At 36.1% G+C, this 27,548-nt stretch overlaps 1 protein-coding gene across 1 annotated transcript in view; it reads left to right on the top strand.

Moving 5' to 3' along the window:
- Positions 1 to 10,079: 10,079 nt before the first annotated feature.
- The window catches only part of LOC150100905 (transcription and mRNA export factor ENY2-like), a 56,881-nt gene continuing 39,412 nt past the window's right edge, over positions 10,080 to 27,548 (top strand). The window contains exons 1-3 of the mRNA XM_090401767.1: positions 10,080 to 10,225; positions 19,868 to 19,948; positions 20,475 to 20,545. Of these exons, the coding sequence (XP_090257893.1) occupies positions 10,218 to 10,225; positions 19,868 to 19,948; positions 20,475 to 20,545 (160 nt within the window). The 5' untranslated portion in view covers positions 10,080 to 10,217. The remainder of the gene's footprint in view (positions 10,226 to 19,867; positions 19,949 to 20,474; positions 20,546 to 27,548) is intronic.

The following is a 27,548-nucleotide window of genomic DNA, read 5'->3' as shown; positions in this document are numbered from 1 at the left end:
TCAATGCACACGAATTCGTATTATTCAAGGTGTAAAGAGAGAAAGAGCAAGATCAGATTCTATTGCACATCACCTGACTTAGAAACTCCTGATACGTCGATAAATTTGGGATAAACATGTTTATCTTTCCTTCCAATGTAGTCAACTATTTTATCAGAAATAACTATTGCATAACCATCTTTCTTTATCTTTCTTCTCTCTCTCTCTCTCTCTCTCTCTCTCTCTCTCTCTCTCTCTCTCTCTATATATATATATATATATATATATATATATATATATATATATATATATATATATATATATATATATATATATATTGTATATATATATATCATCAAGCAGCCTTTAACCATCGATTGGCTTAAAGCCAACAGTTGGCGCCTTAGGGCAGATATAATATGAATGTAAACACATCAGTCTTAACAGACTCTTAGAATTCTTTTATATAAGTATCAAGGTCAATGAAGGCGTTCGTGTACCATGTGATTCGTACACACGTAGTTGAATTTATTCATTAAACTGAAATTGTATATAAATAAATATAAATATAAAATATCTTAACCATATAGTGGAAGTCACAGTACTGTGTGTGTGTGTGTGTGTGTGTGTGTGTGTGTGTGTGTGTGTGTGTGTGTGTGTGTGTGTGTGTGTGTGTGTGTGTGTGTGTGTGTGTGTGTGTGTGTGTGTGTGTGTGTGTGTGTGTGTGTGTGCTTATAAAATTAAAATTTAACTGACTAGAACACGAGAAAGTATAACAAAAACTTTAATAAATCACGACTAGTATCATCGGTGTTCCGACTTCTTCAGGTGGGTAAGAAATAACATAAAAAAAAAAAAAAAAAAATCAGCTAACGCCTTTTTATTCCCGTATACGGGAGTAGGCGAGGCCATTTAGCCCTATCTAACTTTTGGAGACTGAGTGGGCAGTTCAATCTCCACTGGTACCAATCGGAGATAGATGGCCCAAGGCTATCACTAATTAAGCGGTACACAGTGAAGAGAGACGGCTGAAATGTGCCTCCATCTCGTGGTCCCTAACCTTAACACAATATATTTAATGTCTGAAAATAATGTGGGTTCTACGGCCGATTTTCTTGAGTTTACGGGACGAAAAACCCGAGTTTCCGGGAGGAAAAACCCGCTTGCCCGTGCCAGAGATCGACTAACTCGGGAACCGGTCGAAAAAAGGCTTAGAAAAATTTCCTCTAGTCGGCGACTAGATTTGAACCACCAAACCCTTTCTTCGTGCGGTCAAGCGCTGTAGAGTGCAAACGCCACTTCTACTGAGCTACACAGGCGGAATAACATAAGACTTATAAAAATAACGAGGTAAAAAACATGGACTTTCCAACTTAATAAAAAAGAAGCAGAATAGCAACAGTCATATTTGAATAGGTGACCGCGCGCTACTGTTGGCATGAGTGGAATGTGTGTGACAGCTAATTTTAGAGCGCCAGTATTGGATTACTGCGCTATGGGAATCAGGCAAATTGTAGCTTAGATTGTGTCCAAATGTGAAGGGTCAAGAACTATTTCTTTTGATTCTATAATTCGTCTTTCAAAGTCATCCTTGCATATATATAAATTGGTTGCGCGGTCCCAATGAACTTGGTGTGGCCGTTCTTCGAGGTTAGAGTTTGCCGAGAACAGAACATGACTGGAAAGGGGCTCGCTCGTGTTCTACTGTAGGAGATGTCACGTCTATGTTCCTCAAGACGAAGTGAAATAGATTTATCTGTCTGGCCAAAATAGTGCCTAAGTTTGCATCTTTTTCTGAAAAGATGCAAATTTTACTCTGTCATCCCGAAGTTTTTAGTGTTCAAAGAATCGATTCGCACTGAACGTGCTTATAATATCTACCGCCAGGCTAAACTTGATTTATTAAATGAAAGAATCGCACATACCAAGTCCACGTAGCTTCTTTGTTCTGTAAAAGAGATTCTTTTGAAATTAACTTAAGTTCATCTTTAGATAACAGGTCCCGGATTGTTATTAAAAATATGAGCTCTCTCTGTGCTTCCAGATCGCAACACTCCAACAAATTAATTCTTATCAGAAAATTCAACCAACTTAAACACGAGCAAACTTGCCAACTCCATATCAATTCACAAAATTTTAAAAAAATGTTGTGATTAACAAATCCTCACACACTTTCTCCTGCAGAACTCAATGTTGCAGATACAGACAACACTTTTGCTTCACACAGCTGTATAAAACAAACTACTTGATAGAATGACTTGCAATTTCACATAGATTCTTATGACAGACGTACCAACTAAGATAAAGAACATTTTGCCGATAGTGTTGCCATCTATGGTCGAGGCCGAGAACTTTTCAGAGCATCCTGGTATATATACTGGTTGATTGCTGACTGATACGCGAGCGGAAACAAATACATACGCTACATATATATAATAATAACAATAATAATAATAGCCTCTACACACACACACACACACACACACACACACACACACACACACACACACACACACACACACACACACACACACACACACACACACACACACACTACATATATATAATAATAACAGTAATAATAATTCCCTCCATGGAATATTACACATCAATATATACATTTATAGAACATTTGAGCATACACATGCACGAACATAGAATTTTATTCGAAAATTCCGATATATTTCAATAGGGATACAGATTGTTACTACATTCAAAACATGAATAGTAAGAATGAATCATGAAGCATGTGCCTACTAGCTCGTGTCTACGTTGCAGCTGAAGTGACAAGATTACACCAGGGCTACTATTCAAAAATTAAAACCACAATAGTGTATAGTAAGAAGTACCCTTGTAATCACAGGACTGGACCACAAAAAGAATGTGGATAAGAAATCAAACCAAAGTCTCTGACATCAAATGAAGAGTGAACAATCTAAAGTGACAATGATCTGGGCATATGTCTCGAAAACAAGATCAACAATGAACAAAAACAGTACTGCTTTGGAATCCATGAGAGGGAAAACTACGCCTACCTAAATTACCGTGGATTGATGATATAATGAAATTTGCAGGAGTGATATAGGGAAGGAAAGCCGTTTTCAAACAACTTTGGTGTAATCTCGAAAGGCCTTCATCCAGCAGTGGATTGACGTCTGTTGATGTCGACTATGATCATATATACATATACAGTGGGGTCCAAAACCAAAGGATGAACACTATTTATGAAGATTGCAACCGTAATTTCAGACAAATGATCTTGTGGCAATTTGTATAACTGAATAATTCGAGTAGGAGGCAGGTACACATTCAAATTTTTTAATCGCGCGCAAAGGGATCACATGGTAGTACTCAACAGGAGAAAACGGAAAACGACGCGATAAGTGAATTGCGTTTGAAGGAAGCTCTTTTCGCGAAGAAATAAAGTTGCAAACTTCAATGTCTTTTAATGTCTCAAAGCATCATCTAGATGATTTTACGCGGGAAAGAATTATTGGAAAGCTTGAAGGAAAACCACAGAATTAATTACTGATGTACCAGAGACTTGGGAATTTCATATAGCTCTGCGTCCAGACACTCGGCAACGTTTAAAATTAATGAAATGTGTTCCAGACATTTGTTAAGAGGTCGCCCTCCCTGTGCCACTGAATCTGAAGAAAGACATTTAGTTATAACAGCAAAGTGTAATCGACGCATCACGCCAGGTCTTCTTGCAAGTATGCTCCATTTAAACACAGATAGGCGGATATCTCAACAAACTGTGGCAAGAAGTCAGGGCCGTCGCCAGATTAGATTGCTCACCGAGGCGAACAATTAAATATCGCCCCTGATGGATTATAAGACAAAAATATGAGAAAATCTCCAATTGCTAGTTTGTTTTTATTACAAGAGAAACATTATTGCAAAACAATTACATAATAATATTAATTAAATGTTTGCTCTACGGGGATATTGCACAATAAAACTGTTTATAAGCTCTTCTAAATTTAAATTATAAACTATATCCGCTTCTACAGATATAGTTGCTAGATCAACCAATCTTTCTAGGGTAATTTCTTAGTCATCTTGTTGCCATAATATGGCTGAACGGGAGCCCTTATTGAACGGCGCCGTGAGGCAGGCTGCCTCTGTGCTACACGCTGTGCACGGTACAGCAAGAAGTCTGCGACAAGTAGGCTGATATGCCCGAATGCGGGTAGACCGTGTCCCTTTATCGAAAACTCATCGTAGAGCGTGTTTTCAGTGGTGTTGGTGCTGTATCCATAAAAATTGGGTCAGATACCAATGGCTAATATACTCTTTAAAGATGATAGTCATTTTAGTGTTTCCTCCGATTCTAGACGACACATGAACCGGCGTAAAAGTAGTACTGCTTACCATTGCGATAATATTCTTGACGGGACATTATGCTTAATGGACGCATCGATATACAAATGCTAGAAAAAGGGGTTATGACTAGTGAACGGTATTGCAACGTTTGTTTACAAAACCATGTTCGAATTTTTCCTAATGCAGTAGGCTACGAATTCATTTTTATGGGTGACAATGCAACAACACATCATACACGAGGACTGGAAATACTTTTGGATGGAGATAATGAGCAGAGATTGATGGACAAAAATTATTTTAAGAAACAAAGTTATCAGTGATGTTGAACTTGAAGAATTACAGATAGAGGTTGTCACTTAATCCCAGCAGAAATTTAAGCAGCTGTAAGACTTTTAGAAGAACATTTAAGGTACATTTACTAAATACAGATAATCTAATTGATAAACAACAGAATTAGTTCTAATGGTAAAGAACAAAAAACTGAAAGGTATGTCTGTAGAAAAAGTGCAGAGCACGAAAGAAGAAAGACGGCGACTACTGATACTGAAACAAAGTCGAAGACAAAATTTAATAAACACCTACTTAGCAATAGAAAAATTTTTACAAAAATAATTGAAGAAGCAAATCACTTCATGTGGAGTTCTACAATTCCAGTTACAAACGACATGGCAATTCCCCCACCCCAACACACAAACAAACAGCTAAAAGATGAATTAACCAAACGGTCAGTACAAAATGGAAATTGATCAAGGTTAGAGCAAACGTTAGCAATTTGAAGTATTGGAAAGAAGGAAAACTTAGAAGGAAAACCTTTGAAAAGTTCAAAAGCACAAAATCGATCACCGAAGCATCAGAACAATTAAAGCAAAATATTGAGTCCCATTCAAAAAAGAACTTCGCTAGGAAGGCAGAATAAGTCAGTTGATTCAAGACGGTCAGTTCAACACTAATCAACATCAGTTTTTTATAAAAATATTAATGGGAATCAATCTCCTAGCAGTGTTGAACACTTTAACGCAGAACAAGCACAAATTCTGGAACGAACCCTTCTATTAACCAAAAGAACTTAATAATGAGCAGCGATTGATGGACCAACAAGAGGTTGAAAAACTATTGAATAATACTTAGATGGAAGCCTTTTTCATAACCACAGAAATGATCAATCAAGAAAAGAAAGTGAAGAAATGGAGTGCACCAAGCAAAAATGAATTTGGTGAGTTTTGGCTCAAATATTTGACTAGTTCTCAGACTCAGTTGGGTAACAATTTAACTACCGATTGCAAATGGGCTCAACTGAAGAGCGCATGATAACCGGAAAGGAAATTCAGATTTTGAAAGAAAAAGGTGTTATTTCAGAGACTGCAACTTGCTCCAGCACATGCCAGTGATTCTCGTCGTGTTCTCACCAAATGCCCCTTGCATCGCGGCTGAACACTCCCGGTACTTCGGAATCTGCCGATTATGGCAATGTTGACACTATGGCTTGGGGCACACTTACGGAAACAACGAGCGAACAGCTCACAAACATGTCGTAGGCTTAGAAACCATTTGCTTTGCCGGTTCCGTATAAACGAAAATAATGCTCAACAATGAATGTCTTTTCTGCCACCGTCTACACCATTGCTGAAGCTAAATATCTATTTAATGTGCATGCAGTCCGACATATCTCTTAGTGCGTATATTGAAGAGGATGTCGAACTTCAGTTTTTTTTTGTGTGTGTGTGTGTGTGTGCGCCATACCGTATTATTCTACCCGTGTTTGCGTCTTCAGCAAAGAACAGAATATTTCCCTTCAGATTTCTTCATAAATCACTTATTTACGCTAGTTGATATACCATCTAATCCTACGTCTCTATTTACAGTGACATTCTACACTGTCTTACGATCCGATTCAACTAACCCTGTTTCCACACCAGTCTCTGTCACATATGTCACAGCAGTAACCTCAAGCGGCTGATATCCACTTTCCTAGTGGTCACTCAGTAACTAAGCTATTTTGTCAGCTTCTGTCACCTCATAGCCTCAAGCTATTTTGTCAGCTTCTGTTGCTTCATGATCACCTAAAGATAACCTCAATACTATTCATTAAGGTTATCATTCCAAAGTCATTCCATCTATTACTTGCCACCTAGCGAAAGAACTCTTTCAGTTTCTTTTGTTCTGTTTAGCTAGTTTCTTCTCATAATTTGATTTTGCCTTCCTTACCACATTGGTCAACTTTCTTGCCTGGTGCCTCTACTGTTAATGAGCAGCTGCTAGTCAACAACCTTTTACAGTCCGACTTCTAACATATTAAATATTTTTTATCGTCCTCTTATATTCCACCAGCCTTCTCCAGTGTTAGAACTCCCAATAATTTCAAGCATTACATTTCTAAGTATTCAACAACGATTGGTTGATTAGTATTATTATTTGGATATTCAAGGCATTTATGCTCTAGGTCTGCATTCTTCTGTGTGTTTGCTTGATGTAAATAACAGAACGCTTTTCACTCAGTGCTGCTCACTGGCCACATTAGACTTCCATTCTTGCATATTTGCTTCCTGGAGTGACTGAAAGAGGTTTTTTTTCTAGAATGAGGTTCAAGGATTATCTAATCATTAGCAAGCCCACTGCAATAAAATGCTATTGGTTTCAACTTTTTCTTGGATGGGATTGCAAGGAAATTGCAGAAGCATTTTAAAAAGTGAACGGCCAATTTTAAGAACTGGCTGTAGACTGCTAGCGAATATTGGTTATTGAAACACTCTTTTCTAATCACTATATAATATTCATTTTTTTTTTTTTTAATATGAATATGATAATTGTGTAGCGCAGTGGAAGTGGCACTTGTGTCCTCTGTGCTTGGTTGATCGATGTTAGATTTAAGTTCAAATCTAGTCGCCGACTGGAGGAACTTTTTCTAAGCCTTTCTTCGACCGATTCCCGAGTTAGTCGATCTCTGGCACGGGCAAGCGGGTTTTCAATCTCGTAAACTCAAGAAAATCGACCGTATACTCACATTATTTCAGACAGTAACATATCTTCTTAGGTTAGGTACCAAGAGATGGCAGCACTTGTTTGCCAGTCTCTTCATCGGTGGCTGCTATAATTAGTGATAGACATGGGCAAGCTATCTCTGATTGGCTACCAGTGGAGATTGAAGTACCCACTTAGTCTCCAAAAGCTAGATAGGGTATAAAGGCCTCACCTACTCCCTATAAGGGATAAAAGGCGTTAGCTGATTTCATATTTATATTTATTTATATGATAATTAGACATACTGTACCACTTTGAGTTCTATTACAATCATCCTTCTACTTATGTTCGAAGATACGCATGTGATCCCAAAAGGGAATAAATAACATTTTCCACTATACTTTCGAACAAAATGCAACCAAGCGTAAAGTAAAAAGGTTATATTTAGCAACAATGAAGCATGCACAGCACAACAGCGCATTCAGTGGTAGGTTCATTCGACAATCGGCATGTGTCTTCAGCAGTTCTTCTGTTGATGTTGTGTTTGAGAAATAGGTTATTTTTGTATTTCGTTAAATATTTCGCGATATTTTGTGCAACAGGGCCCCTCCTAGACGACCAATCAAAAAACCTAGTGAAGAATCACAGAAAAAGAGGAGAGCAATTGATCTTGAAACGAATTTGCAGTTTTAAAGCAATGAAGCTGGTAAGCCCTTCAGTATGACTGCACATGACTACGGATGGTCTCATTCTACGGTGACGGCCATTTTAAAAAATAAGGATAAAATCGTAGAGGCTGTGAAAGGATCTGCTTCCATTAAATCTACGATAGTGACGAAGCAACGACAAGGTCCTATCGGTGATATGGAAAAGTTACTTGCATCATGGATAGAGGACTTGAACCAAATGCACATACTGCTTAGCGCTATGACCATAACCGCTAAGGTACTAAGTCTCTTCAACATGTTGAAGGAGAAAGAATGGCCCGATAACGACTACGAATTCAACGCTTCTTCCGGTTGATTTATAAGATTCAAGTAGAGTTTTATGCTGCATAATGTGAAAATATATGGCGAATCTGAAAGTACTGATGAGAAGCCTGCCAAGGAGTTTGCGGAGAAATTGGACAAAATTATTACGGGGGGGGGAAATTATTTGCCCCAGCAAATATTTAATTTGGATGAGACCTCCTTGTTTCGGGAAAAAAAAATGTCCGCGGATTCTCACGGAAAAAATGTACGCTAAAATGTATGCCTGCTTTCAAAGCTCGTAAAGAACATATTACGATTCTTGGAAATTGGAATGTTTTCACTTTGTTATACTATAGATGAAAGATACCAAGAAATTACATACTTGGTTAATCCTTAATCCAAGTATAAACTTTATCCACTTGGATAAAGGATTAAACCAAGTATATAATTTCTTAGTATCTTTATTTCATATCACGATTCTGTAACGGAGTAATGTGGATATATAAAACTGAAACCATTTGTGATATGGCACAGTGATTAGGAAGCATACTCTTCAGTTCATTATCGCAGCAATAAGAAGTCGTGGATGACTCAAAAATTGCGGATGTATTAATCAACTCTTATGCATGTGAAATGGAAAGCCATTGTTTGAAAGAAGATATAGAATTTAAAATTTTATTAATTCTAGATAATGCTCCAGGTCATCTACCTTACATCGATGATCTTCATACCAAGATCCCTTCAAACAACACTACTTCATTGTTCCAACTGATGGATCGGGGTTTCTTTCAGTATTTAAGGCTTATTATCTACGAATAACTTTTTCACAAGCCATTTCTGCCGTTGAAGGAAATGACCAGACTCTCACGCAATTCTGCAAAGCATGAAATATTTATCATTCTATTCAAAATATTGCTGTGGCTTGAGGCAAAGTGACCTCTTAGTGTATGAGTGACATATAGAAAATGCCATTAAAAGGTTTGTGCACGATTTTGGGAAATTTTGAAGACCTTTGTTAATTAAGTGAAGAAATAATGAACTTAGCAAGCAATCTGAATCTCGAAGTTAATGATGGTGACATAGTTCAACTCATAGAAAGTGCCCCTGGAGAGTTGACCAACGAAGAATTGGTCCAGTTGGAGGAACAACGTGTTGCAGAAGAGGAAGAACGAGAAAAGGAAGAGGAAGAACGAGAAAAGGAAGAGGAAAAGAGAAACAAGAAGAGGTAGTTAAACAATTCACAGTGAAGGATCTTGCAGAAATGTTCTCTGCAGTCAGCGATGTTTTCAAAATGACTGAAGACATGGACCCCAATGTTGAACGCTACTTAATAATAAAAACGAAAGCACGTGATGCGTTTGCTTGCTATTAACAAATTTATTATGAAAAGAAGAAGAGGAATAAGCAAAGCATATTGGTATTTTCGTAAAAAAAATACCAAAAGTTACACCAGAAGAGCCACAGCCTGATCGCTCACATAGGGAAGGTAATGAAGATGTGATTGTGGAGGAAGATTTGGGTGATTATTTTCCTGTTTTACAGTGGCAGTAACACACAGTACAGTTTTATAATAAGGTTTAAAAATTAAAGTGGCAGTATACGTTTTACGGTTAAGTTCCTAACCTCTATAACTCTGTTGATTTAATGTATCGACTTACGTCCGACCTACTTACGTCCTACCAGATGGAACTTAACCCCGACGTAAGTCGAGGGATGACTGTTTTTTTTTTTTTTTTTTTTTTTGTCTACCAAGCGTGAAGTATTTTCGGTTCAATACTTTTCATATATATTCATTTAATTTTTAGTGTTACCTCTCCTTTATTCATCTTATACCACAGTTATGCAGGGATATGTGTTACGTGTTTACTAATATAGGGAAATTTTCGTTCATGCGTTTGTGAATGGTGTATTCATTTAAAATTGACGTTCGAGGCTGTCATTAGGTGGAACGAAGTGTCGTAAAAGAACAGCTCACAAAATATGACTGAGTAAGTTTTAGCAATATGTATGTAATATATGGAATATTATGCGAAAGTTATTTAGGTATCAGTGCTGAGTAGACCATTCTCTTAGCAATTTCGAATTTTTAATTGCTTGCCACTGGAATATTACAGAACATTTTGCGCCGAAACCAAAATTTGTCTTTTTCGAATTCTGTTTCATAAATGTTTCTGTATGCATTGTTATTTGAATTTTATCGCTGTTCGATATAATACAGAACGAAAATGCCGGTCAATAACTCGCAAATATTTTTGTTTAAAAATCGCATTGATAAGAATGATGCTTTTCCTTTAAATAAATAGGTACTACTTTAATTGCAATGGATCCAGACTAATTAAAGTAGGACCTATTTATTTATTTTCAATATTAGGAGAGAGAGAGAGAGGGGGGGGGGGATAGCGGAAGGCAATCGGTGTTAAACATTGAAAAACACGCATTACATATTTAGATTTCATGTTTAATTAATGTAATTTACTTAAAGATTTTAGTAACATTTTACGTGAGATTTTGTTCTTATTAACTTGTCATCTCCATGGAGTTCAAAGACTCCATTGTGGCATACCTATACAAACTATTATGCACATACTACTTATCTCACCTTAAGCAGATTCACGAAGCACTCACCATCTCTGACATAACATCCTCTCCTCTTTAGCAAATAAAAATCACATTTTACATCCCTGCAAGCCACAATATACTCGCATTCAATTAAAAATACAGGTTTGTTAATTTTGTTATCATCATCATCACGAGGGAGTCCAGGACTCATTCAAGAATACATCACCCCACCAGTTGTCATACTTTCTCTTAAACTCATTCCCACGAGATGCACTCACTACTTCAAAAGGCAAACTGTTCCCTGAATGTAGCTCTTCTCCCTGATATCCCATTTGTCTTTACTGTTAAATTCTTAAGAGGTTATGCAACATATTTCATTCTGTTGATTTCTATCTCACACCAAACGGCCTCAAATGAACTACCCTCTACATGCCTGTCACCTTGAGCCACTTCTACCATTTTTGGCTTTAACACTTTGTTTATCATTAGTAAACCTCCTCCCCCCCCTATTCTGTCCTCTCTATCCTTTCTGAAGATACTATATCCCTTACATTCTATCCCTATGACTAAATCATTTTAGTTAACCAAGTCTCATTAATTCCTATAATTTTTGGCCAAGTAGAACTAAGTAATGACAAAAATTCATCACACTTATTCCAAATACTTTGGGCATTAGTATACATAAACTGCAATACTCCTTTCCCCCCATAATCACATGGTGTGCGAATTAGCCCACTCTGAATGCCGTTAAAATTCTGAGTACAATGATTCCCTATATCAAGTTATTATTGACCTTAGTACTATTTACAGCTAACTCTATCTTCCTGTCATTATTTCTGACAACCATCCTTACACCCTCCCCTTCTAATAACCCTCGTTTCTCTGGTCTAAAACCAACATATGTTCATTAAACAGTATCTGTAAAAGCTTACTCCCGTACTTATTGAAATGCAGACCATCTTCGGCATATAATTATTTTCTCCCATAAAACTCCTCCTATATATCCACATATTCCACCCCTCTTTTCCTACACATCCTAGCTAACATTTCATTCATCATCAATGTATGATGAATACTGACAATCCTAACACTCTTACTCTTAAACCTAGCAATCTCTAACATCTCCCTTAAATCACTTGCCACACGATTTACGTTGTTTCCCAAATCATTCATCCTAACTATTAAAATCATTTCATCTACACTATCAGTTCTCTTTACAGCTCTAGTTACACACGCTGCCGTACCTCCCAGCCAACATTCTTTAAAGACATCTCCGGTTTTTATTCTACGAATCATTGAATCCCCTATTATTATTTTCTTAACCTCTCCCATCACCTTAACCTTTCTCTCTCTCTATCCATCTCTACTAATCTCTTCCTTTCCATTCTCTTATCCAACACCCCAACCTCACTCTGTGTCGTCTGCGGTGAACTCCAGAGCACCCTAAATCTCCCTAAAATCTCATTACCACACTTCTGTTCTTCACTCATCACAGGATCATTCACATTTACGTGCACATTCTGGCTTATGTTTTCACATATCATTTCTTCAATTAGTTTACATTTCCCACATATATATAAATCCTCCTTAACCTCATACCACGTTTTTCTGAAAGCCTGAGGCATACATTAAACAAACATAGCATTTAACGTTGTTTCTAAACACCATATCCTTGATTACTGGTGGATGAGAAAAAAGAGATGCACTAACAGTTACTCCATTTGTGAAATTTTGTTTACATTCGCTACAGTCCTTTGCATTGCTAGACGTTGACTCTGTAATTCTTTGTGCACAATCAGTCTTACCAACATCTAAAATAGCATCCTTAGACCTGGAGGTCACCTTCTTTTTACCATCAAGATTTTTCTTTTTGTTTACCTTCGTTCTCTTCCTACTAGAATATCTGATTAAGATGTAAAATTACTGAAAGGTGTAAATATATGAACTGATGTTAATGAGATGTAAACCATTTGAGAATGTTGGCACTTAAGTGAGGGAAAGAATAGGCACAAATAGAAATACTTTCATTAGAGACAAATGAGTTAATTTACAATTGTGGTATGGTGTGTGTGGATGATGAATTTCGATGACACAAACATTGATTGTTTGCATCAGTGCACTTAATTTAAAACTTATGAGGAGAAGAAAAGAAATGTTTGCAAAAATATAAATAGTCAATAATAAAGAATGCCTGTATCCATTGGTAATAAATAAATGACTATATGGAAGTGGCATATCCTCTGAATGAATAATGTCGATCTGATAGTTGATCTAAGCAGGGCACGAATTGTGCATTGATAGAGAGCTAAGTGAGCAAATCATCCTGCACAATTTGTGCTTGTTATAATGATTGTTATGATCAATATGCATTTTTTTTTTTTCACATGGTAATAAATCTTGATTGTACTTTTATTTTGTTGGAGATCACCAGATGCAAACCTTTACTTATAAAACAAATGATTCATTTTTATTCACAGGAATAAAATCCATTTATTCCTGTGAATAAAATCCAGTGCCTCTAACTAGGCTGTTTGTCTTGCCTCTGCAGAGTCCAGAGGGGGTGGAAAGAGGGCAAAATAATTCATTTGCATAAAGGAAACTCTAAGAACTGCAGTAGCAAATTATAGACCAATCAGTATATTTTCAGGAATGGTAAAAGTATTAGAAAAGTTGTTCAGAGTGAGAATTCAGGAATAGGTCGATAAGAATACTCTGAACTACAGCATAAGGGTCAATCATGCCTCATTAATTTACTAATTTTTTATAATAGTGACAGCTGCAGTAGATAAAGGAAATGGCTACATAATGATACTGCTGGATTTTGCAAAGGCATTTGACAGCATACCTTATGGAATTCTTTTATGAAATTAGAACAAATGGGGAAGGATATCAAAATGGTGATATGGATACGAGGGTGGCTGATGGACTGATATCAAAACAGTACTATATGGAAGAGCAAAATCCAGGAGAAAGCAGGTGACTAGTGGTGTGCCACAGGGCTTTGGTGCTTGGATTACTACTGTGTAATTTGTACATAGCAAATAATTTAAAGGTTTAAATTAATTACTTGCTGATAATGCAAAATTGGGTTGGATAATAGTTAATGAAGGAAATGTGGAGAACATTCATAGGGTGATTTAAATAGGCTGTCAGTATAGGCATGAGATGATGGGTATCAGCTTAATGTGAAGAAATGTAAATTTATGCATTTTGGAATAAATAGATTACAAGCTGTGTACCACATTGATGGAACTGTACTCCTGGAAATATATTCTATTATAAATATATAGAATATATTTATAATAGAATCTATTATAAATATATTCTATTTATAATAGAATATAATACTATTCTATTATAAAATAGAATAGTATTTTATTCTATTCACTTCTATCTCACACTATGCTTCCTCAAAACTACTAGTACTATTTTCCTTTTGCACCTCTATCTTGTTTTGACATAACTCTTTTTCTATTATCATTAGCACTCCACTTTCCTTTTTACCCTTTCTATTTTCAAAATATATCACACCTTTCCATCTCTATTCTTGTCATGATATCATCAAATCTTTTCAGGAAGAGTACTGCAGATTGGTGCCATTTTGTAGCCCTAAACTTTGACACTCGTATTATTGTCTGTAGTAGTGAGGGATGTTTTTTTGATATAGCATTTGTTTCTGGGAGAAAATCCCTTCTTGCTGTGTCAGGTATCAACTAACTTGGGTTAGCTATAATGGTCTAAACCTAAATCAAACCTATAATGGTCTTTCTTCAGGCAGCCTAATTCCATCTGCATCCATTGCCTAGTATTATGGATGCAGATGCCATTTCTGCAAGATTACACAGGCACCCAGAAGAGTTGAAAGTTTCTAATTATTTTCATACTCTATTTCTCAGCATAATCTCTGTCCTTTTCAATGCATTTTCTCCACGTTTTTCAGAGCTTTCAAGTTTAGAAAATGGAACCCATTTTCTCACCTCTGCTTTGACCAGTTCATCATTTTCAAAATGGATACCCTTGATGTGTCTTCCGTTGAGGACAGTGGTCTAATAGAGCCAAAACTGGGTTGTGGGGAAAATGTTCTACAGATTTTCAAATCCATTCTCTTTGATAGCAACTGAAGCTATACTTTATTGTAGCCTAGTTTTTTAATAATTCAGTTGACTTGCTAATCTAATGTTCCATTTCAGTGCTAGTAATCCCTAACTTTTGTACTAGTTTATTTACCTTTGAACTGTTCAGCTTTCTGCTAATGGCAATCATCATTTATGGTTTTTTCCCTTCCTGATCAGTCATTAACATTAACTCTGCCATTGCTATTTCTTGTTCTTTATACCCAGCAGTGTATAATACTCACTTCTACAGTTGCTTCATGATAAAAACTTTGTAATGAACTGTAAATTTTAATAGCATTCGCATTTTTGTGAATCAAATATTTGATTTGTGAGTATTGTTTTATGTGCTTCATAGACTTATAAAAGCATTTTGTGAAGTAACATGAAAATTGACAATAATTGTACATTACTGTTTACGCAATTCTAGTGATGAGATGACGAAACATAACTAGACTAGACATGTTCCAAGTCCACTCATACTGCAATGACTGTGCTTGCAGCCATTATTTTCAGAATTATCCTTTCATATATGGAAATCGCCCAAATACCTAAAATCAATAAGGATTTTCACTTGTGCATTAAAGGCATTGTTATTGTATTATATGAGATTTTATTATTATTATGTAACACCTCCAGGGAATCCAAAGACTCATCAAGGGAGCAGTGTACCAACAGCATCGAACGAATAACCCCTTCCAACTACTAACTGTGCTCAAACTTGCTTAACTTTTTGCGTGTGTGCCATTAGTAGAAGAGGCTCTATCAATTGCCTACTTTTGCCATAAATTTCTACTTTTTTTTTTGCCAGAAAAAAAGAGCTGAAGCTCTTTTTTTCTGGCAAAAAAAAGAGCTTCAGATACTGTTAAGGTGATTCTAATGGTAACTATGTAATCCATATAAACGATAAGTACAAATGAGTAAAGGCAGACAAAGTAAAAAAAAAAAGTCTTGCTATTGAAATAAAAAGGGATAGAAGGAGGTGGATTGACTATGTACTAGAATGGACAGAGGAGGAGCATTTCCAAGGGTGACTGACATGGTTCCTAAAAGGAAAAGAGGAAATCTAAAACTAAGTCATGGCAATTGACAGAGAAAGACCTACTTCTTCCAGTTACTCCTATTAGTTCTCCTGTCTTGAAGGAGATGAGAGCATTTTGAGATTAATAATGGGTCAGGGACCTGAAATTTGGGGGCTTAACATTGCCAGAATCCATTGTGAGGATTACACAATGGATTATGGCATTAATGAGGAGGGCACTGATATTTAGAAATTAAAAAAAAAAGTGTTATGGCTTCACTGTGCAACCTTTGATGAGGCTGCTGGTTTTATTTATTTATGAATCCCACTGATAAAAAGTTTGTAAACCTATAGTACATTAATATCAGTATTGTGTGGATTAAGGGTTAGGTATTCTAGAAACTCTGATTTAGAGATCAAACACGGACCTTTGTAGATCCATGAAGAGATTTTGGAAATTGTCCAGAGCAGTTTGACTAAAGTGATGTCAAGTGGATATTGGAGAGATGTTTGTTGATAAGGGAGTTTGTACTGGTTTTTATGTAGAATAGATTTTTTTTTTTTCTCTAATGGAGATAGAAATGGAAATAGAACAAGTAGTTATCCTTGAAAGTAGTATGAAGAGTGTGAAGGATTATGCTATTTGGATGAAAGAGAGAGGAAGATAGAATTGTTTTAGTTCATTCCTATCCACAAAAGGTTGTAAATCTATATCATATTATTACCATGGGTTGGCCAAGAATTAGATAATCTGAAATCCTGCTGTAGAGACCAAACATGGAATTTTTTTTTCTTTTTCAAATCATCTCAGGACATTATATAAGAAAGGAGTTAGGGTGTCTCACTAGACGATGACATAAATTTGTTCTAGAAACATTCACATATTCACAGCCATCCATGTCGACTGGGAGGAACAGGAGGATGCTATCCACTAAGTCAAAAGTTGCCTCCATGGGATATTGCATAGGAAGGCAGTGCTCCCATTTGTACTCAGGCAGAGTTTTCTTCATCCTTACAGAGTCAGCTTTGCATTGTTTACTGTCGATGAAAAATGGAATTTTGTCTCAAGGTATTTGCAGTGTGCTGTTTTTTTTTCACTTGGGACTGGCTTGTGTTTCAAACCCAAGGCTGGTGTAGTGGGTGGGTGGTAATTGTGAATAGAGTTGGAAATGAGAGCCTTCATTCCAACTACAATTTCTGTAACTTTCTCAGAGCAGATTTTTAGATCAGGAGAATAGAATCTGATCCTGAAAAGGAAGGGTAAAAGTTGGGAAATTGGAAATGTATTCTGGGTGGGTAGATGAATGATTTGCATTAAATCAATTGCTCACAGCAAATATCTCATAATTTCTTCTTGCTTGGTCAGGGGAATTAGAAAAAAAGAAGCCAGCTGGAGTTGTAAATATTGATGTAACTAAGGAAGATGATATCACTGTTTGCTTACTTGAACTGTAGAAAGTGAAGCTTCAAATATAAGAATTTGGAGCTTAGGGGTTATTTTAGAATTTGGAGCCAAATAAAAAAAAAAACTGTTGCAAAAACCCTTTGTCTCCAAAATAGGGGACAGCAAGTTCTTTCTCTAACCCCTCCAGATGGATTATGAATGATTTAGCATTCAGGTGATACTTATGTTTTGTGGCATCTGTGCAGAAGAAATCGTAAAGAGCAGTGTACTGTCAGGATGAAGGATTTTTGTTAAAACTACAGTTTAAGGCTGAGTCTTGGATGTCTGAAGTGGTAGTAATTTTTGGCACCTATAATTGTTTGTTTTCTTTTTTATTCTTATGCTAGAAAGGTAAATTATTATAATTATTATTATTATGCGACACCTCTAGGGAGTCCAAAGACTCATCAAGGGAGGACACCTACTCTACATCTCTGTGTCTCCACCACTCAATCCATCAACTACAACTAACTGCAACTACACCTACGCCATCTACTGTCCACCACCACTAGTATTTCCAAACACCATCACAAACATCCATGCCCACAGCAGGATTTGAACCTGCAGCCTTTTGGCTGGAGAGCAGATATGCTAACTGCTCAGCCAATAAAGAGCATAAATGTGTAGTGAGAGGATACACATAGACATGATACCCTATAGAGAGCATTGAATCTCTGGGTTTTTTTCACTTGACTATGCTACTAATTATATATTGGGTTTTATCCTTTATCCAAGTGTTAGCAAACAAAGTTTGTGCCTGAAGTACTTTCAGGACTGAGGCAACTCATGGTAAAGGTGGTATAAGTTCTCATCACTTGCCTTAGTATCTCCCATAATGCAAAGCACATCTCCTTGCAGACATGTATAATGCTATGCATTAAGGGAAGGATTTACTAAGGCAAGTGATGAGAACTTTTATTATGAGTTGTCTCAGTTCTGAAAGTACTTCAGGCGCAAACTTTGTTTGCTAACACTTGGATAAAGGATAAAACCCAATATATAATTAGTAGCATAGTCAGGTGAAAAAACTTCCATAAGTTTATCTCTAATCCAGAGAATTTTAATAATAGGGTGTGACACCCTTTGGCAACTCATATAGGTAAATATGACTTCTCCATTACTTCCGCCTTAGTATCACCACCTCTAGGTCTGGTTCGCACTGATATATTTTTGTGCAGAAGTGGAGGCTTTGCTTGGGGATAGGTTTTTGCCTGTCTCTGAGTAGGGTCACTGCTGAGATTATGGCTCTGCTCGGGAGTAGGTTTTTGCCTGTCTCTGAGTGGGGCCACCACCACTAAGATTATGGCTCTGCTTGATGGTGGTGGGGTGAGCCTGTCACTTAGTGGAGCCACCACTGAGTTGGGCTGTCACTCGTAGGGAGTGGTCTGGGGGACCGCCAAATTTTTAGAGAGGTCTTTACTTAAACAGCACCTCAACAAAGGTCAAAACCGGTCTGGGTAGTGGCCCTTCCCTTAATGCAGAGCATTATACATGTCTGCAAGGAGGTGTGCTTTGCATTATGGGAGATACTAAGGCAAGTGGAGAACTTATACCACCTTTACCACGAGTTGCCTCAGTCCTGAAAGTACTTCAGCCACAAACTTTGTTTGCTAACACTTGGATAAAGGATACCATCAAGCTCACATTATAATTGGTATAATGCGGACTTGATGGTATCTTATATTAAATGGTATATTATATTGGCTTGATGGTATATTATATTAAAGTAAGATAAATCCTTGGGAGACTGGATGAAGGAAGAAAAAAAGGATGACAGTGCTTGGAAGGGTTGATGTTAAATAGTATCACAATCATAAGTGTGTGTCTTTTTTTAATGAAAATGTTCATATAGACACACACACATCTATATTTTATAAATATGGCTGGCAGCTAGTCTGTAGAACTGCTTTATTACTGTAACCTGTGGATGGAGCAGGTTCTAAGTCTTCATGGTATGTTGGACATTTTTTCCTGAGAAGTATCATTCATGATCCATCTGGAAGAGTTAGAGATAGAAGTTGCTGTCCCCTATTTTGGAGACAAAATGTGATATCAACCATAGTTCTCCAAATGAGCACATTGGAGATATTTCACTGCATGAGAACCCATGTGGAAACAAGCAACATCATGAAAGTGGGGATGATAATTGACTAAGACAGTTCATACTGTACTTCACTTAGTGTCCTGATGATATCATTTTAATGATCTGGGGAAAAATGCATCCAATTAAAGTAATATAAATCCTTGGGAGACTGGATGAAGGAGAAAAAAGGATGACATTAGTACTTGCAAGGGAAGATGTTGAACAGTATCACAATCTTAAGCGTGTGTGTATATCTTTTTTTAATGAAAATGTTCATATAGACACACATCTGTATTTTATAAATATAAAATTTATTTGATAATTTCTTAAAGTTTATTTTTCTTATTACTCTTTATTACGTTTCATATTCTGATTTTAGATATTATAAGAAAGGTTTTTCTTTTTTTTTAGGACACCAGAGTGGAAGGGTAAGGATTCACAACTGAAGTCTGCCATCAATCAGAAACTTATTGAAAGTGGTGAGCGTGAAAGGTAAGCAATAACAACACTGGAAAGTTTTTATAAGTAATTAAATAAGAAATATAAGATTTCTGTAATTTATTTTTATATTATAAATATAATGTAAAAATTAAAAACATTTTATTTTTAGAATGTTATTTTTATAACATTATAAAATTTCCGAGAACAAAGGTAGGAAAGTGTATTTCCATATTCAAATTTCTATAGCTGGAAATTTGAACATGGGATTTCCACAAATTTCAATAACTGTTTGCTTACACTTGGATATAGGATTAAACCAAGAATTTAAGTTCTTGGCATCTTTAATTTAAAGTAAAAAAGGTTAGAAACATTTGAGTGGGATTCCCATAATGAAGAAATAATTTTTTATATGGAAAGTAGTGAGTTGAATGTAATGCCAAAGTTGTTTTGAATGTGTGGAGGTTGTGAATGAGTTCAAGATGCAACATGAAAGATACGGTACTGTCTAGAATCTTCCATAATAAGTATTTTGACTCCAGAGGGGTATTTTAATAATTATGTACTTTTTTTTTTTCAGGCTAAAGGAATTATTACGAACCAGACTTGTAGAATGTGGTTGGAGAGATCAATTGAAGGCATACTGTAGAGGTAAAATAGTTGTAGTATTCAATTTGCTTCTTAAAATTTTTGTATATGATGTTGGTAATTACATTTACTTTTATAAATTCATTCCTTTTTTTTTTATTTATTTCTTGATAAAGTATGAATTATAAAGTTATTGCAGGTATCTTTTAAATGCAGAAATACATATATCATCATTTTTGATATATACCTTCATGGCAGATATTATGATGTTTCATGACTGATTTTATTAGCTATTACTTTTCAGTTTCCTCTTAGAGAGCACTCCTAACTATATAAAGGAATAAATTCATCTGTATTTTGGTCTTCTTCTGGGTCTCTTCTATTGTCAGTTTTTGTTAATCTTTAATCTCTTGTTCTGTTTAATTAGCCATTACCATCTTAGTTTAGTGCTACTTATTCATTCTTGAATATTAATAATATCAAGTTCTTTTTTGTATTATTATTATTAAGAGAGACCTCCAGGAAGTCAAGAACTTATTGAGGGAGGCCACGTACTATATGCACTTGCTATCATACTTGTTCTCATACACACACAACATGCAATGGCAAACCATTCCAATCTTACACCACTCTTAGAAAAAAATTACCCCCTCACCCCTTCTTAGCAGCATTCATTCATTCAAGGCCTTGTAAAGAGGCAAAATGACATAATTATCTATATGAAAATTCATTTTGGCATTGCAATTATCAGCGGCTACATGGCCTCTGAACTTCAACTTCCTATCTGCCAAGATCCCTATCTTGATCAGTTTCTTCTAGCATAATTCCACCAATATACGAGGGCTGTTCAATAAGTAATAAGACTAATTTTACTGTCGCAAAACCACTCATCACAATATTAATTTCTGTGGAATAAAGAAATGTTGCTGTCTGTATTAACAAAAGAGGTTGATAGATGGTGTATACGGGCTGATGTGCCAGAGTGTCACGTGACTAAACAAGCTTGTTTCGGCGTGCCTACAAACTGCGAGCAGTCATCGAAATGGAAGCGTCCTTGGAACAGCATTATGTGATTAAATTTTGTGTGCGTTTGCAAAAATCGGCATCGGACACTTTTAACATGATACGCGAAGCTTTCCACGATGAAGCAATGTCGAGGGCAAGTGTTTTTCGCTGGCATAAAACTTTTAAGGAAGGCAAAATGTGGAAGATCTTGAACGTGAGGGAAGACCTTCAATGTCCATCACAGAGACGATCAACACAACAGCGATCATCATCAAGGAGGATCGCAGAATTACAGTACGGCAGCTGCATGTTGTCCTGAATATTTCTGTGGGAAGTGTTCACTCAATCATGGCTGAACCTTTGGGACTGAAACGTGTTTGCGCCCGATGGATTCCCAAACTCTTGACACAGGAGCAAATGCAGCATCAAGTGGATGTGTGCACAGAATGGAAAGAAAGACTGGAACAAGAAGGCAACAACTTCTTAAAACGCATCATTACAGCAGATGAAGCTTGGTTGTATCACTATGACCCCCACAATGAAACAACAAAGCAATGAATGGAAGCATCCATCTTCGTCTACCCGCAAGAAAGCAAAAACTGTAAAATCGGCTGGTAAAGTTATGACCATAATGTTTTTTGACTACGAAGGCATTGTTTACCAACACGCTGTAGAACCCGGGAATACTGTAAATGGCTCGTACAATGCTGATGTTTTACGGACAATGGTACAGCACGTCAAAAGTAAGCGTCCATTGCTGAAGAATGGCTTCTTATTGCACCACGATAATGCAAGGCCACATATTGCTGGTTGTGTAGTGGACGTTTTGCAAAAGAACAACATAGATATCCTACCACACCCTCCATACAGTCCTGATCTTGCACCGTGCGATTTCGGACTGTTTCCTCAGCTCAAGAAACCACTAGGAGGCCGCCGAAACGGCGGCCTCCTAGTGGTTTCTTGAGTTCTTTTACACACGCAACAAAGCATGTGTAAAAGCTGCAGAGGCAATTTTGAAAGAACCCTCAAAAAGCGGACTTTCACGTGTGTTTAAGAAGTGGATGCAACGTTGGGAAAAATGTTTCGCATCTTGCGGTAGTTATTACTTCAAAAAAGACCATGTAAATGATGACGATTAAAGGTAATCTGTTTTCTGTATAAATATAGTCTTATAACTTATTGAGCAGCCTACGTAATACGACATTGGCATGATTAGATAATCACACCAAGCTGCATGACTTTAAATTTACTGACATTGAATTGACATCTATTTTCTCATGCCCACAATTCCAGCCTATTCAAATCATTCTGCAAACACTGCATATCAGCAGCACTCCTGATTACCCTACCTATCTTTGTATCATCAGCAAATAGCTATATGTCTCATATCAAATCCTATGCAATGTTATTAATATACAGATTGAATAACAGTGGACGAAGGATTGATCCTTGTAGTACATCATCTTAATCTTGCAGACTCGCATCTTCCATATACCACTTTTTGATATCTGTCAATCAGCCATCCTCTTATCTGCACTAATAATTTATAATCCAATTCCATTTTCTCCAATTTATGCAACAGTCTTCCATGTTGTATTCTGTCAAAAGTCTTAGCAAAATCCAAAAGTATGGTGTATCCATTCCCCTTGTTATATTCAATGGTAACATTATTATAGAATGTGAGCAAGTTGCTACAACGTGACGTTTACTTAGCAAACCCATGCATTGCAAAGTAGAAATTCACTGTCAACCCATTTCTGAATGTGAGCCCTAACCAATGTTTCCAAAACTTCCACCACCACTCCTGTGATACTGATTGGTTGATAGTTGGATACATTGGTCTTTGTACCACTTTTATGTAATGGGATTACCATACATTCTTTCCGCTCCTGCAGAATCTTCCCTGTTCTGGGACTCAAATTATATAGCCTTGTCAAAGGAATTGCCAATTCAGCTGAACACTCTTAGCACCTGTGCTGATATCCCATCAGTCCCTATTGTTGAATTCGTATTCAGTTTGTTTTTCATATTATTTCATTTTTAATATAGTTCAACCATAGATTTCTGAGTTAACTCAGAAATCTATGGTTGCCAGTCTTAACTCTTATTTCTAACTCATCTCCCACCTAATTTTAGATGAGAGATGAATTTCATCACCCTGTGTGAGACCATTACCCCACTTATTGGAGGCCTGAAGTGGCTTGAAAATTTGCATGCTTAGTCTCTAGAGCAGGGTTTCTGGACTATTTAAATATCGGATTAAAAATACAAAAAAGCATATAAAATTGTTAAAAATAGATTAGTTCACTCGCAGCACAAAATGTACTATAGGTTTGCAAATAACCTTTCATGGGTGGGAGCAACATAAAAAAATAAAAGACAAACTAAACTCTCATATACATGTATTAAAATAATTTGAAATAACTTATATATTTTAGCTTGTTATATAGCTGTTTGCTTCTTGTTCCTTATGAATTTATTTTGTTTTCTTCTTGCCATGACTGCCTTATTTATGCTGTTTATTTTGAATGTATTTAATTCCTTATCTTCACTGAAATTGTGCCTGAATAATTAAAATATTTTACCCATTCTTTAACTTTGCTGCTGAGAATACAGTTTTTATATTTTCATAGTTTCTTTTGCTTTTTATTTGCCATTATTTTGACTTGGTCACCAGGGCATCTTCGTCATCAAAACTTTTTTGGGGTTCACTAATCTGATATTGATGTTTAGATCATTCACCTGGATGTTTAATGGGGAAAACACTTCTAGATTTATTTAGTTAATTAGATTAGTAAGCTAATACTTATCTTTGACCACATCCTCTCTTGGTGTGGTGATAGAATCTTGCTGAAGGTCACAAAATGACAAACTGGCAGAACAGCTAATACACATCTAGAAGAACGCAAAAACTGTGTCCATCATCTGCACTATAGCCATTTCAGAATGGCAGACTGCCATGGATACAGATCACCAGATCCAGTGAAGGAAAGGGGAACCTCCCTATTATACAGAAACAGGTATAAATCAGAGAGACTATTTCTAGAATCCACCACAGCACTACAACATTCTCTAAACCTAAAAAATCTGGCTGTATCACATTACCAAAAATCTGGGAGATTTTCGGTAATGCCATCTGCAATATTCCATTCATCACACCCATAGAGAACACACAGTTGGGACTGTTGGAGTCTACTTACAATCCACTTGTGTTTGCCTTTTTGCTGGTGTGTAGGTGGCTGTTACATACACACAATGCAATTTTTCTACTCCATCAATTCTCACACCATTATCATGGAAATTTAATTCTGTGGTAACCTTCCTTTTAGAGTAAATACATCTGAAAACAGCACTGTTAAAGAAGTACCAGTCCTTTTTATATATTTTGTCATATATTTAAATATTGATGCATCCTATTCATCTTAATTAAATATGTTTTATATATTTAGATTTTGTACTTGGCATTCTGCTCTGATTCCATTTTGCATTCCAAAGTGCAACTTGGTATCACATGTGACCTTATGACATCCTCTGTCTAAATATAGTAACTGCCTTAACAAATTAAGTAACTATCACATGACCTGTGTGCTGTTAAAGACAATAGAATACAATATTAGTTACAGCAGTACAGTGTATGTAAATACATCATACCAGCATGTTTTAGTCAATCCAGGTAAGGTTCTTGTGGGAGGATTATACAACTGGATAGTGTCTGATAGTTATATAAATTTTGAATGTTTATTGAACTGACTAAATACAAAGCCACATGGATGCAATTCTGTGCTAAAAGAAAATTCACTTAAAATTATCAACTAAAACTTTCCAGTGGTCCCTGTGAGTTTGCTATTGTAAAAGTCAAGCATGTAGTGTAGAAATTTGAAATTTTAGTTTTCTGCTACACTGTTTTGCTAATTGGAGAAATAGCAGTATTTTCAAAAAGATTACTTTTGCTCTGTTCTTCTCATTGCTTTGCTTGTAAGAAATCCAGTATTGAATGTCATGATTCTGGTCTTTATATCATCATCATCAAATTCCTGATTTGTACTCTCAAGGGGTGTGTAGGATAAGATTTAATAACTTCCTATGTACAATTTTACTCCAAATCAGTCTGTTACTTGTCAAGACTCCAATATTATCAGATCTTATATTTTATTATCAGATGATATATATATATATATATCATCATCAAATTCCTGATTTGTACTCTCAAGGGGTGTGTAGGATAAGATTTAATAACTTCCTATGTACAATTTTACTCCAAATCAGTCTGTTACTTGTCAAGACTCCAATATTATCAGATCTTATATTTTATTATCAGATGATATATATATATATCATCATCAAATTCCTGATTTGTACTCTCAAGGGGTGTGTAGGATAAGATTTAATAACTTCCTATGTACAATTTTACTCCAAATCAGTCTGTTACTTGTCAAGACTCCAATATTATCAGATCTTATATTTTATTATCAGATGATATATATATATATCATCATCAAATTCCTGATTTGTACTCTCAAGGGGTGTGTAGGATAAGATTTAATAACTTCCTATGTACAATTTTACTCCAAATCAGTCTGTTACTTGTCAAGACTCCAATATTATCAGATCTTATATTTCTATCGTCTAAGGCACTTTGTACCGTATCAATCCACCTATTTCTTGGTCTTCCTCTGAGTCGTTTTCCTGCAAACCTGGCAGAGAACACTTGTTTTGCTAATAATCTTTCCTTGTCCATTCTATTTAAGTGACCATACCACCTGAGATTAGTTCTGCTAACGCATTCCTGAATGCTGACAATGTCAAGTTCTTTCCTAATATCCTCGTTTGTAATATGATATTGCCATTGATGCCATCTGTTCACCACTTTAATCTTTCTCAGGACTCTCATATCTGCAGTCTCTAGTCTTTGGTCAAGTGTTTTACTTCTGACCCAGCTCTCAGATCCATAAGTTAAAACTCGTTTGAACACTGTCTTGTATACAGCTAATTTAGTTTTCCGACTAATTTCTCTCTTATTCCATATGAATTTATTCAATTGACTTCCTACCATGCCAGCTTTGTTGATTCTGTTGTCTATTTCCATATTTAATTTACCATCTTCAGTAAAAATCATGCCTAAGTAGCTGAAATGTTTTACTTGTTCCACAGGTTCTCCGTTCACAACACAGTTGACATTTTCAATGATTCTACCTATTTTCATTATCTTTGTCTTTTTATTGCTGACCTTCATACCATACCTATTACAACAGTCATTCAATTTAGTAAGGGAATCTTGAAAACTTGTAGCAGATTTATTTAGAAGTATAACATCGTCTGCATAAAGCAAAGAGCTGACATTAACATCTCCAATTTTGATATCACGTTTAATACCACTTTCCTTCATAATGTGATCCATATAGATAATGAATAACAGAGGGGATAATGTACATTCTTGTCTCACACCAGATTTAACATTAAACCATCTTCCTGTACTTCCTTCAATTCTAACTGCTGATTTACAACTGAAATAAAGACTAAGAATTGCTTGATATAATGCTCCATAACTGTAGTGTATTGAATAGCTTCTCTCTTGGCACCTTGTCATATGCCTTTTCCAGATCGACAAAACTTAAATACAGATTTTTGTTATATTCCCATGCTTTCTCAACTATTTGTCGTAAAGTGAAGATCTGATCTTGACTACCTCTATTTGGCCTGAATCCAGCTCTGTTCTTCACCAAGCTTTCCTTCCACGATTCTTCTTAACCGTTTCTCAAGTATACTTGCATAGATCTTGCCAGGAACGCTCAGTAGGGAAATACCTCTGTAATTCTCGCATATCGTTTTATTTCCTTTTTTATATATGGGTACTATTAGAGCTCTATTCCAATCATCAGGAATTTGTCCCTCTGTCCAGGCTTTCTGAATTATACAGTGCAGCCACTGTAAGACTTTTATATCACCATACTTCAACATTTCTGGTCAAATATCATCTACTCCAGCTGCCTTTCCACATTTTAAGCCTTTGATGGCTTTTTCTACTTCAAGTATGGATATGTATTCCTGGCTGTATGCTGGT

The sequence above is a fragment of the Typopeltis vanoorti genome, chromosome 12 (genome assembly GCF_054136105.1).
Source record: "Typopeltis vanoorti isolate ZY-2024b chromosome 12, IOZ_Tvanoo_1.0, whole genome shotgun sequence".
Taxonomy (NCBI): domain Eukaryota; kingdom Metazoa; phylum Arthropoda; class Arachnida; order Uropygi; family Thelyphonidae; genus Typopeltis; species Typopeltis vanoorti.
The sequence above is the reverse complement of the archived record's forward strand: the minus strand, read 5'-3'. Positions and strand labels throughout refer to the sequence as shown.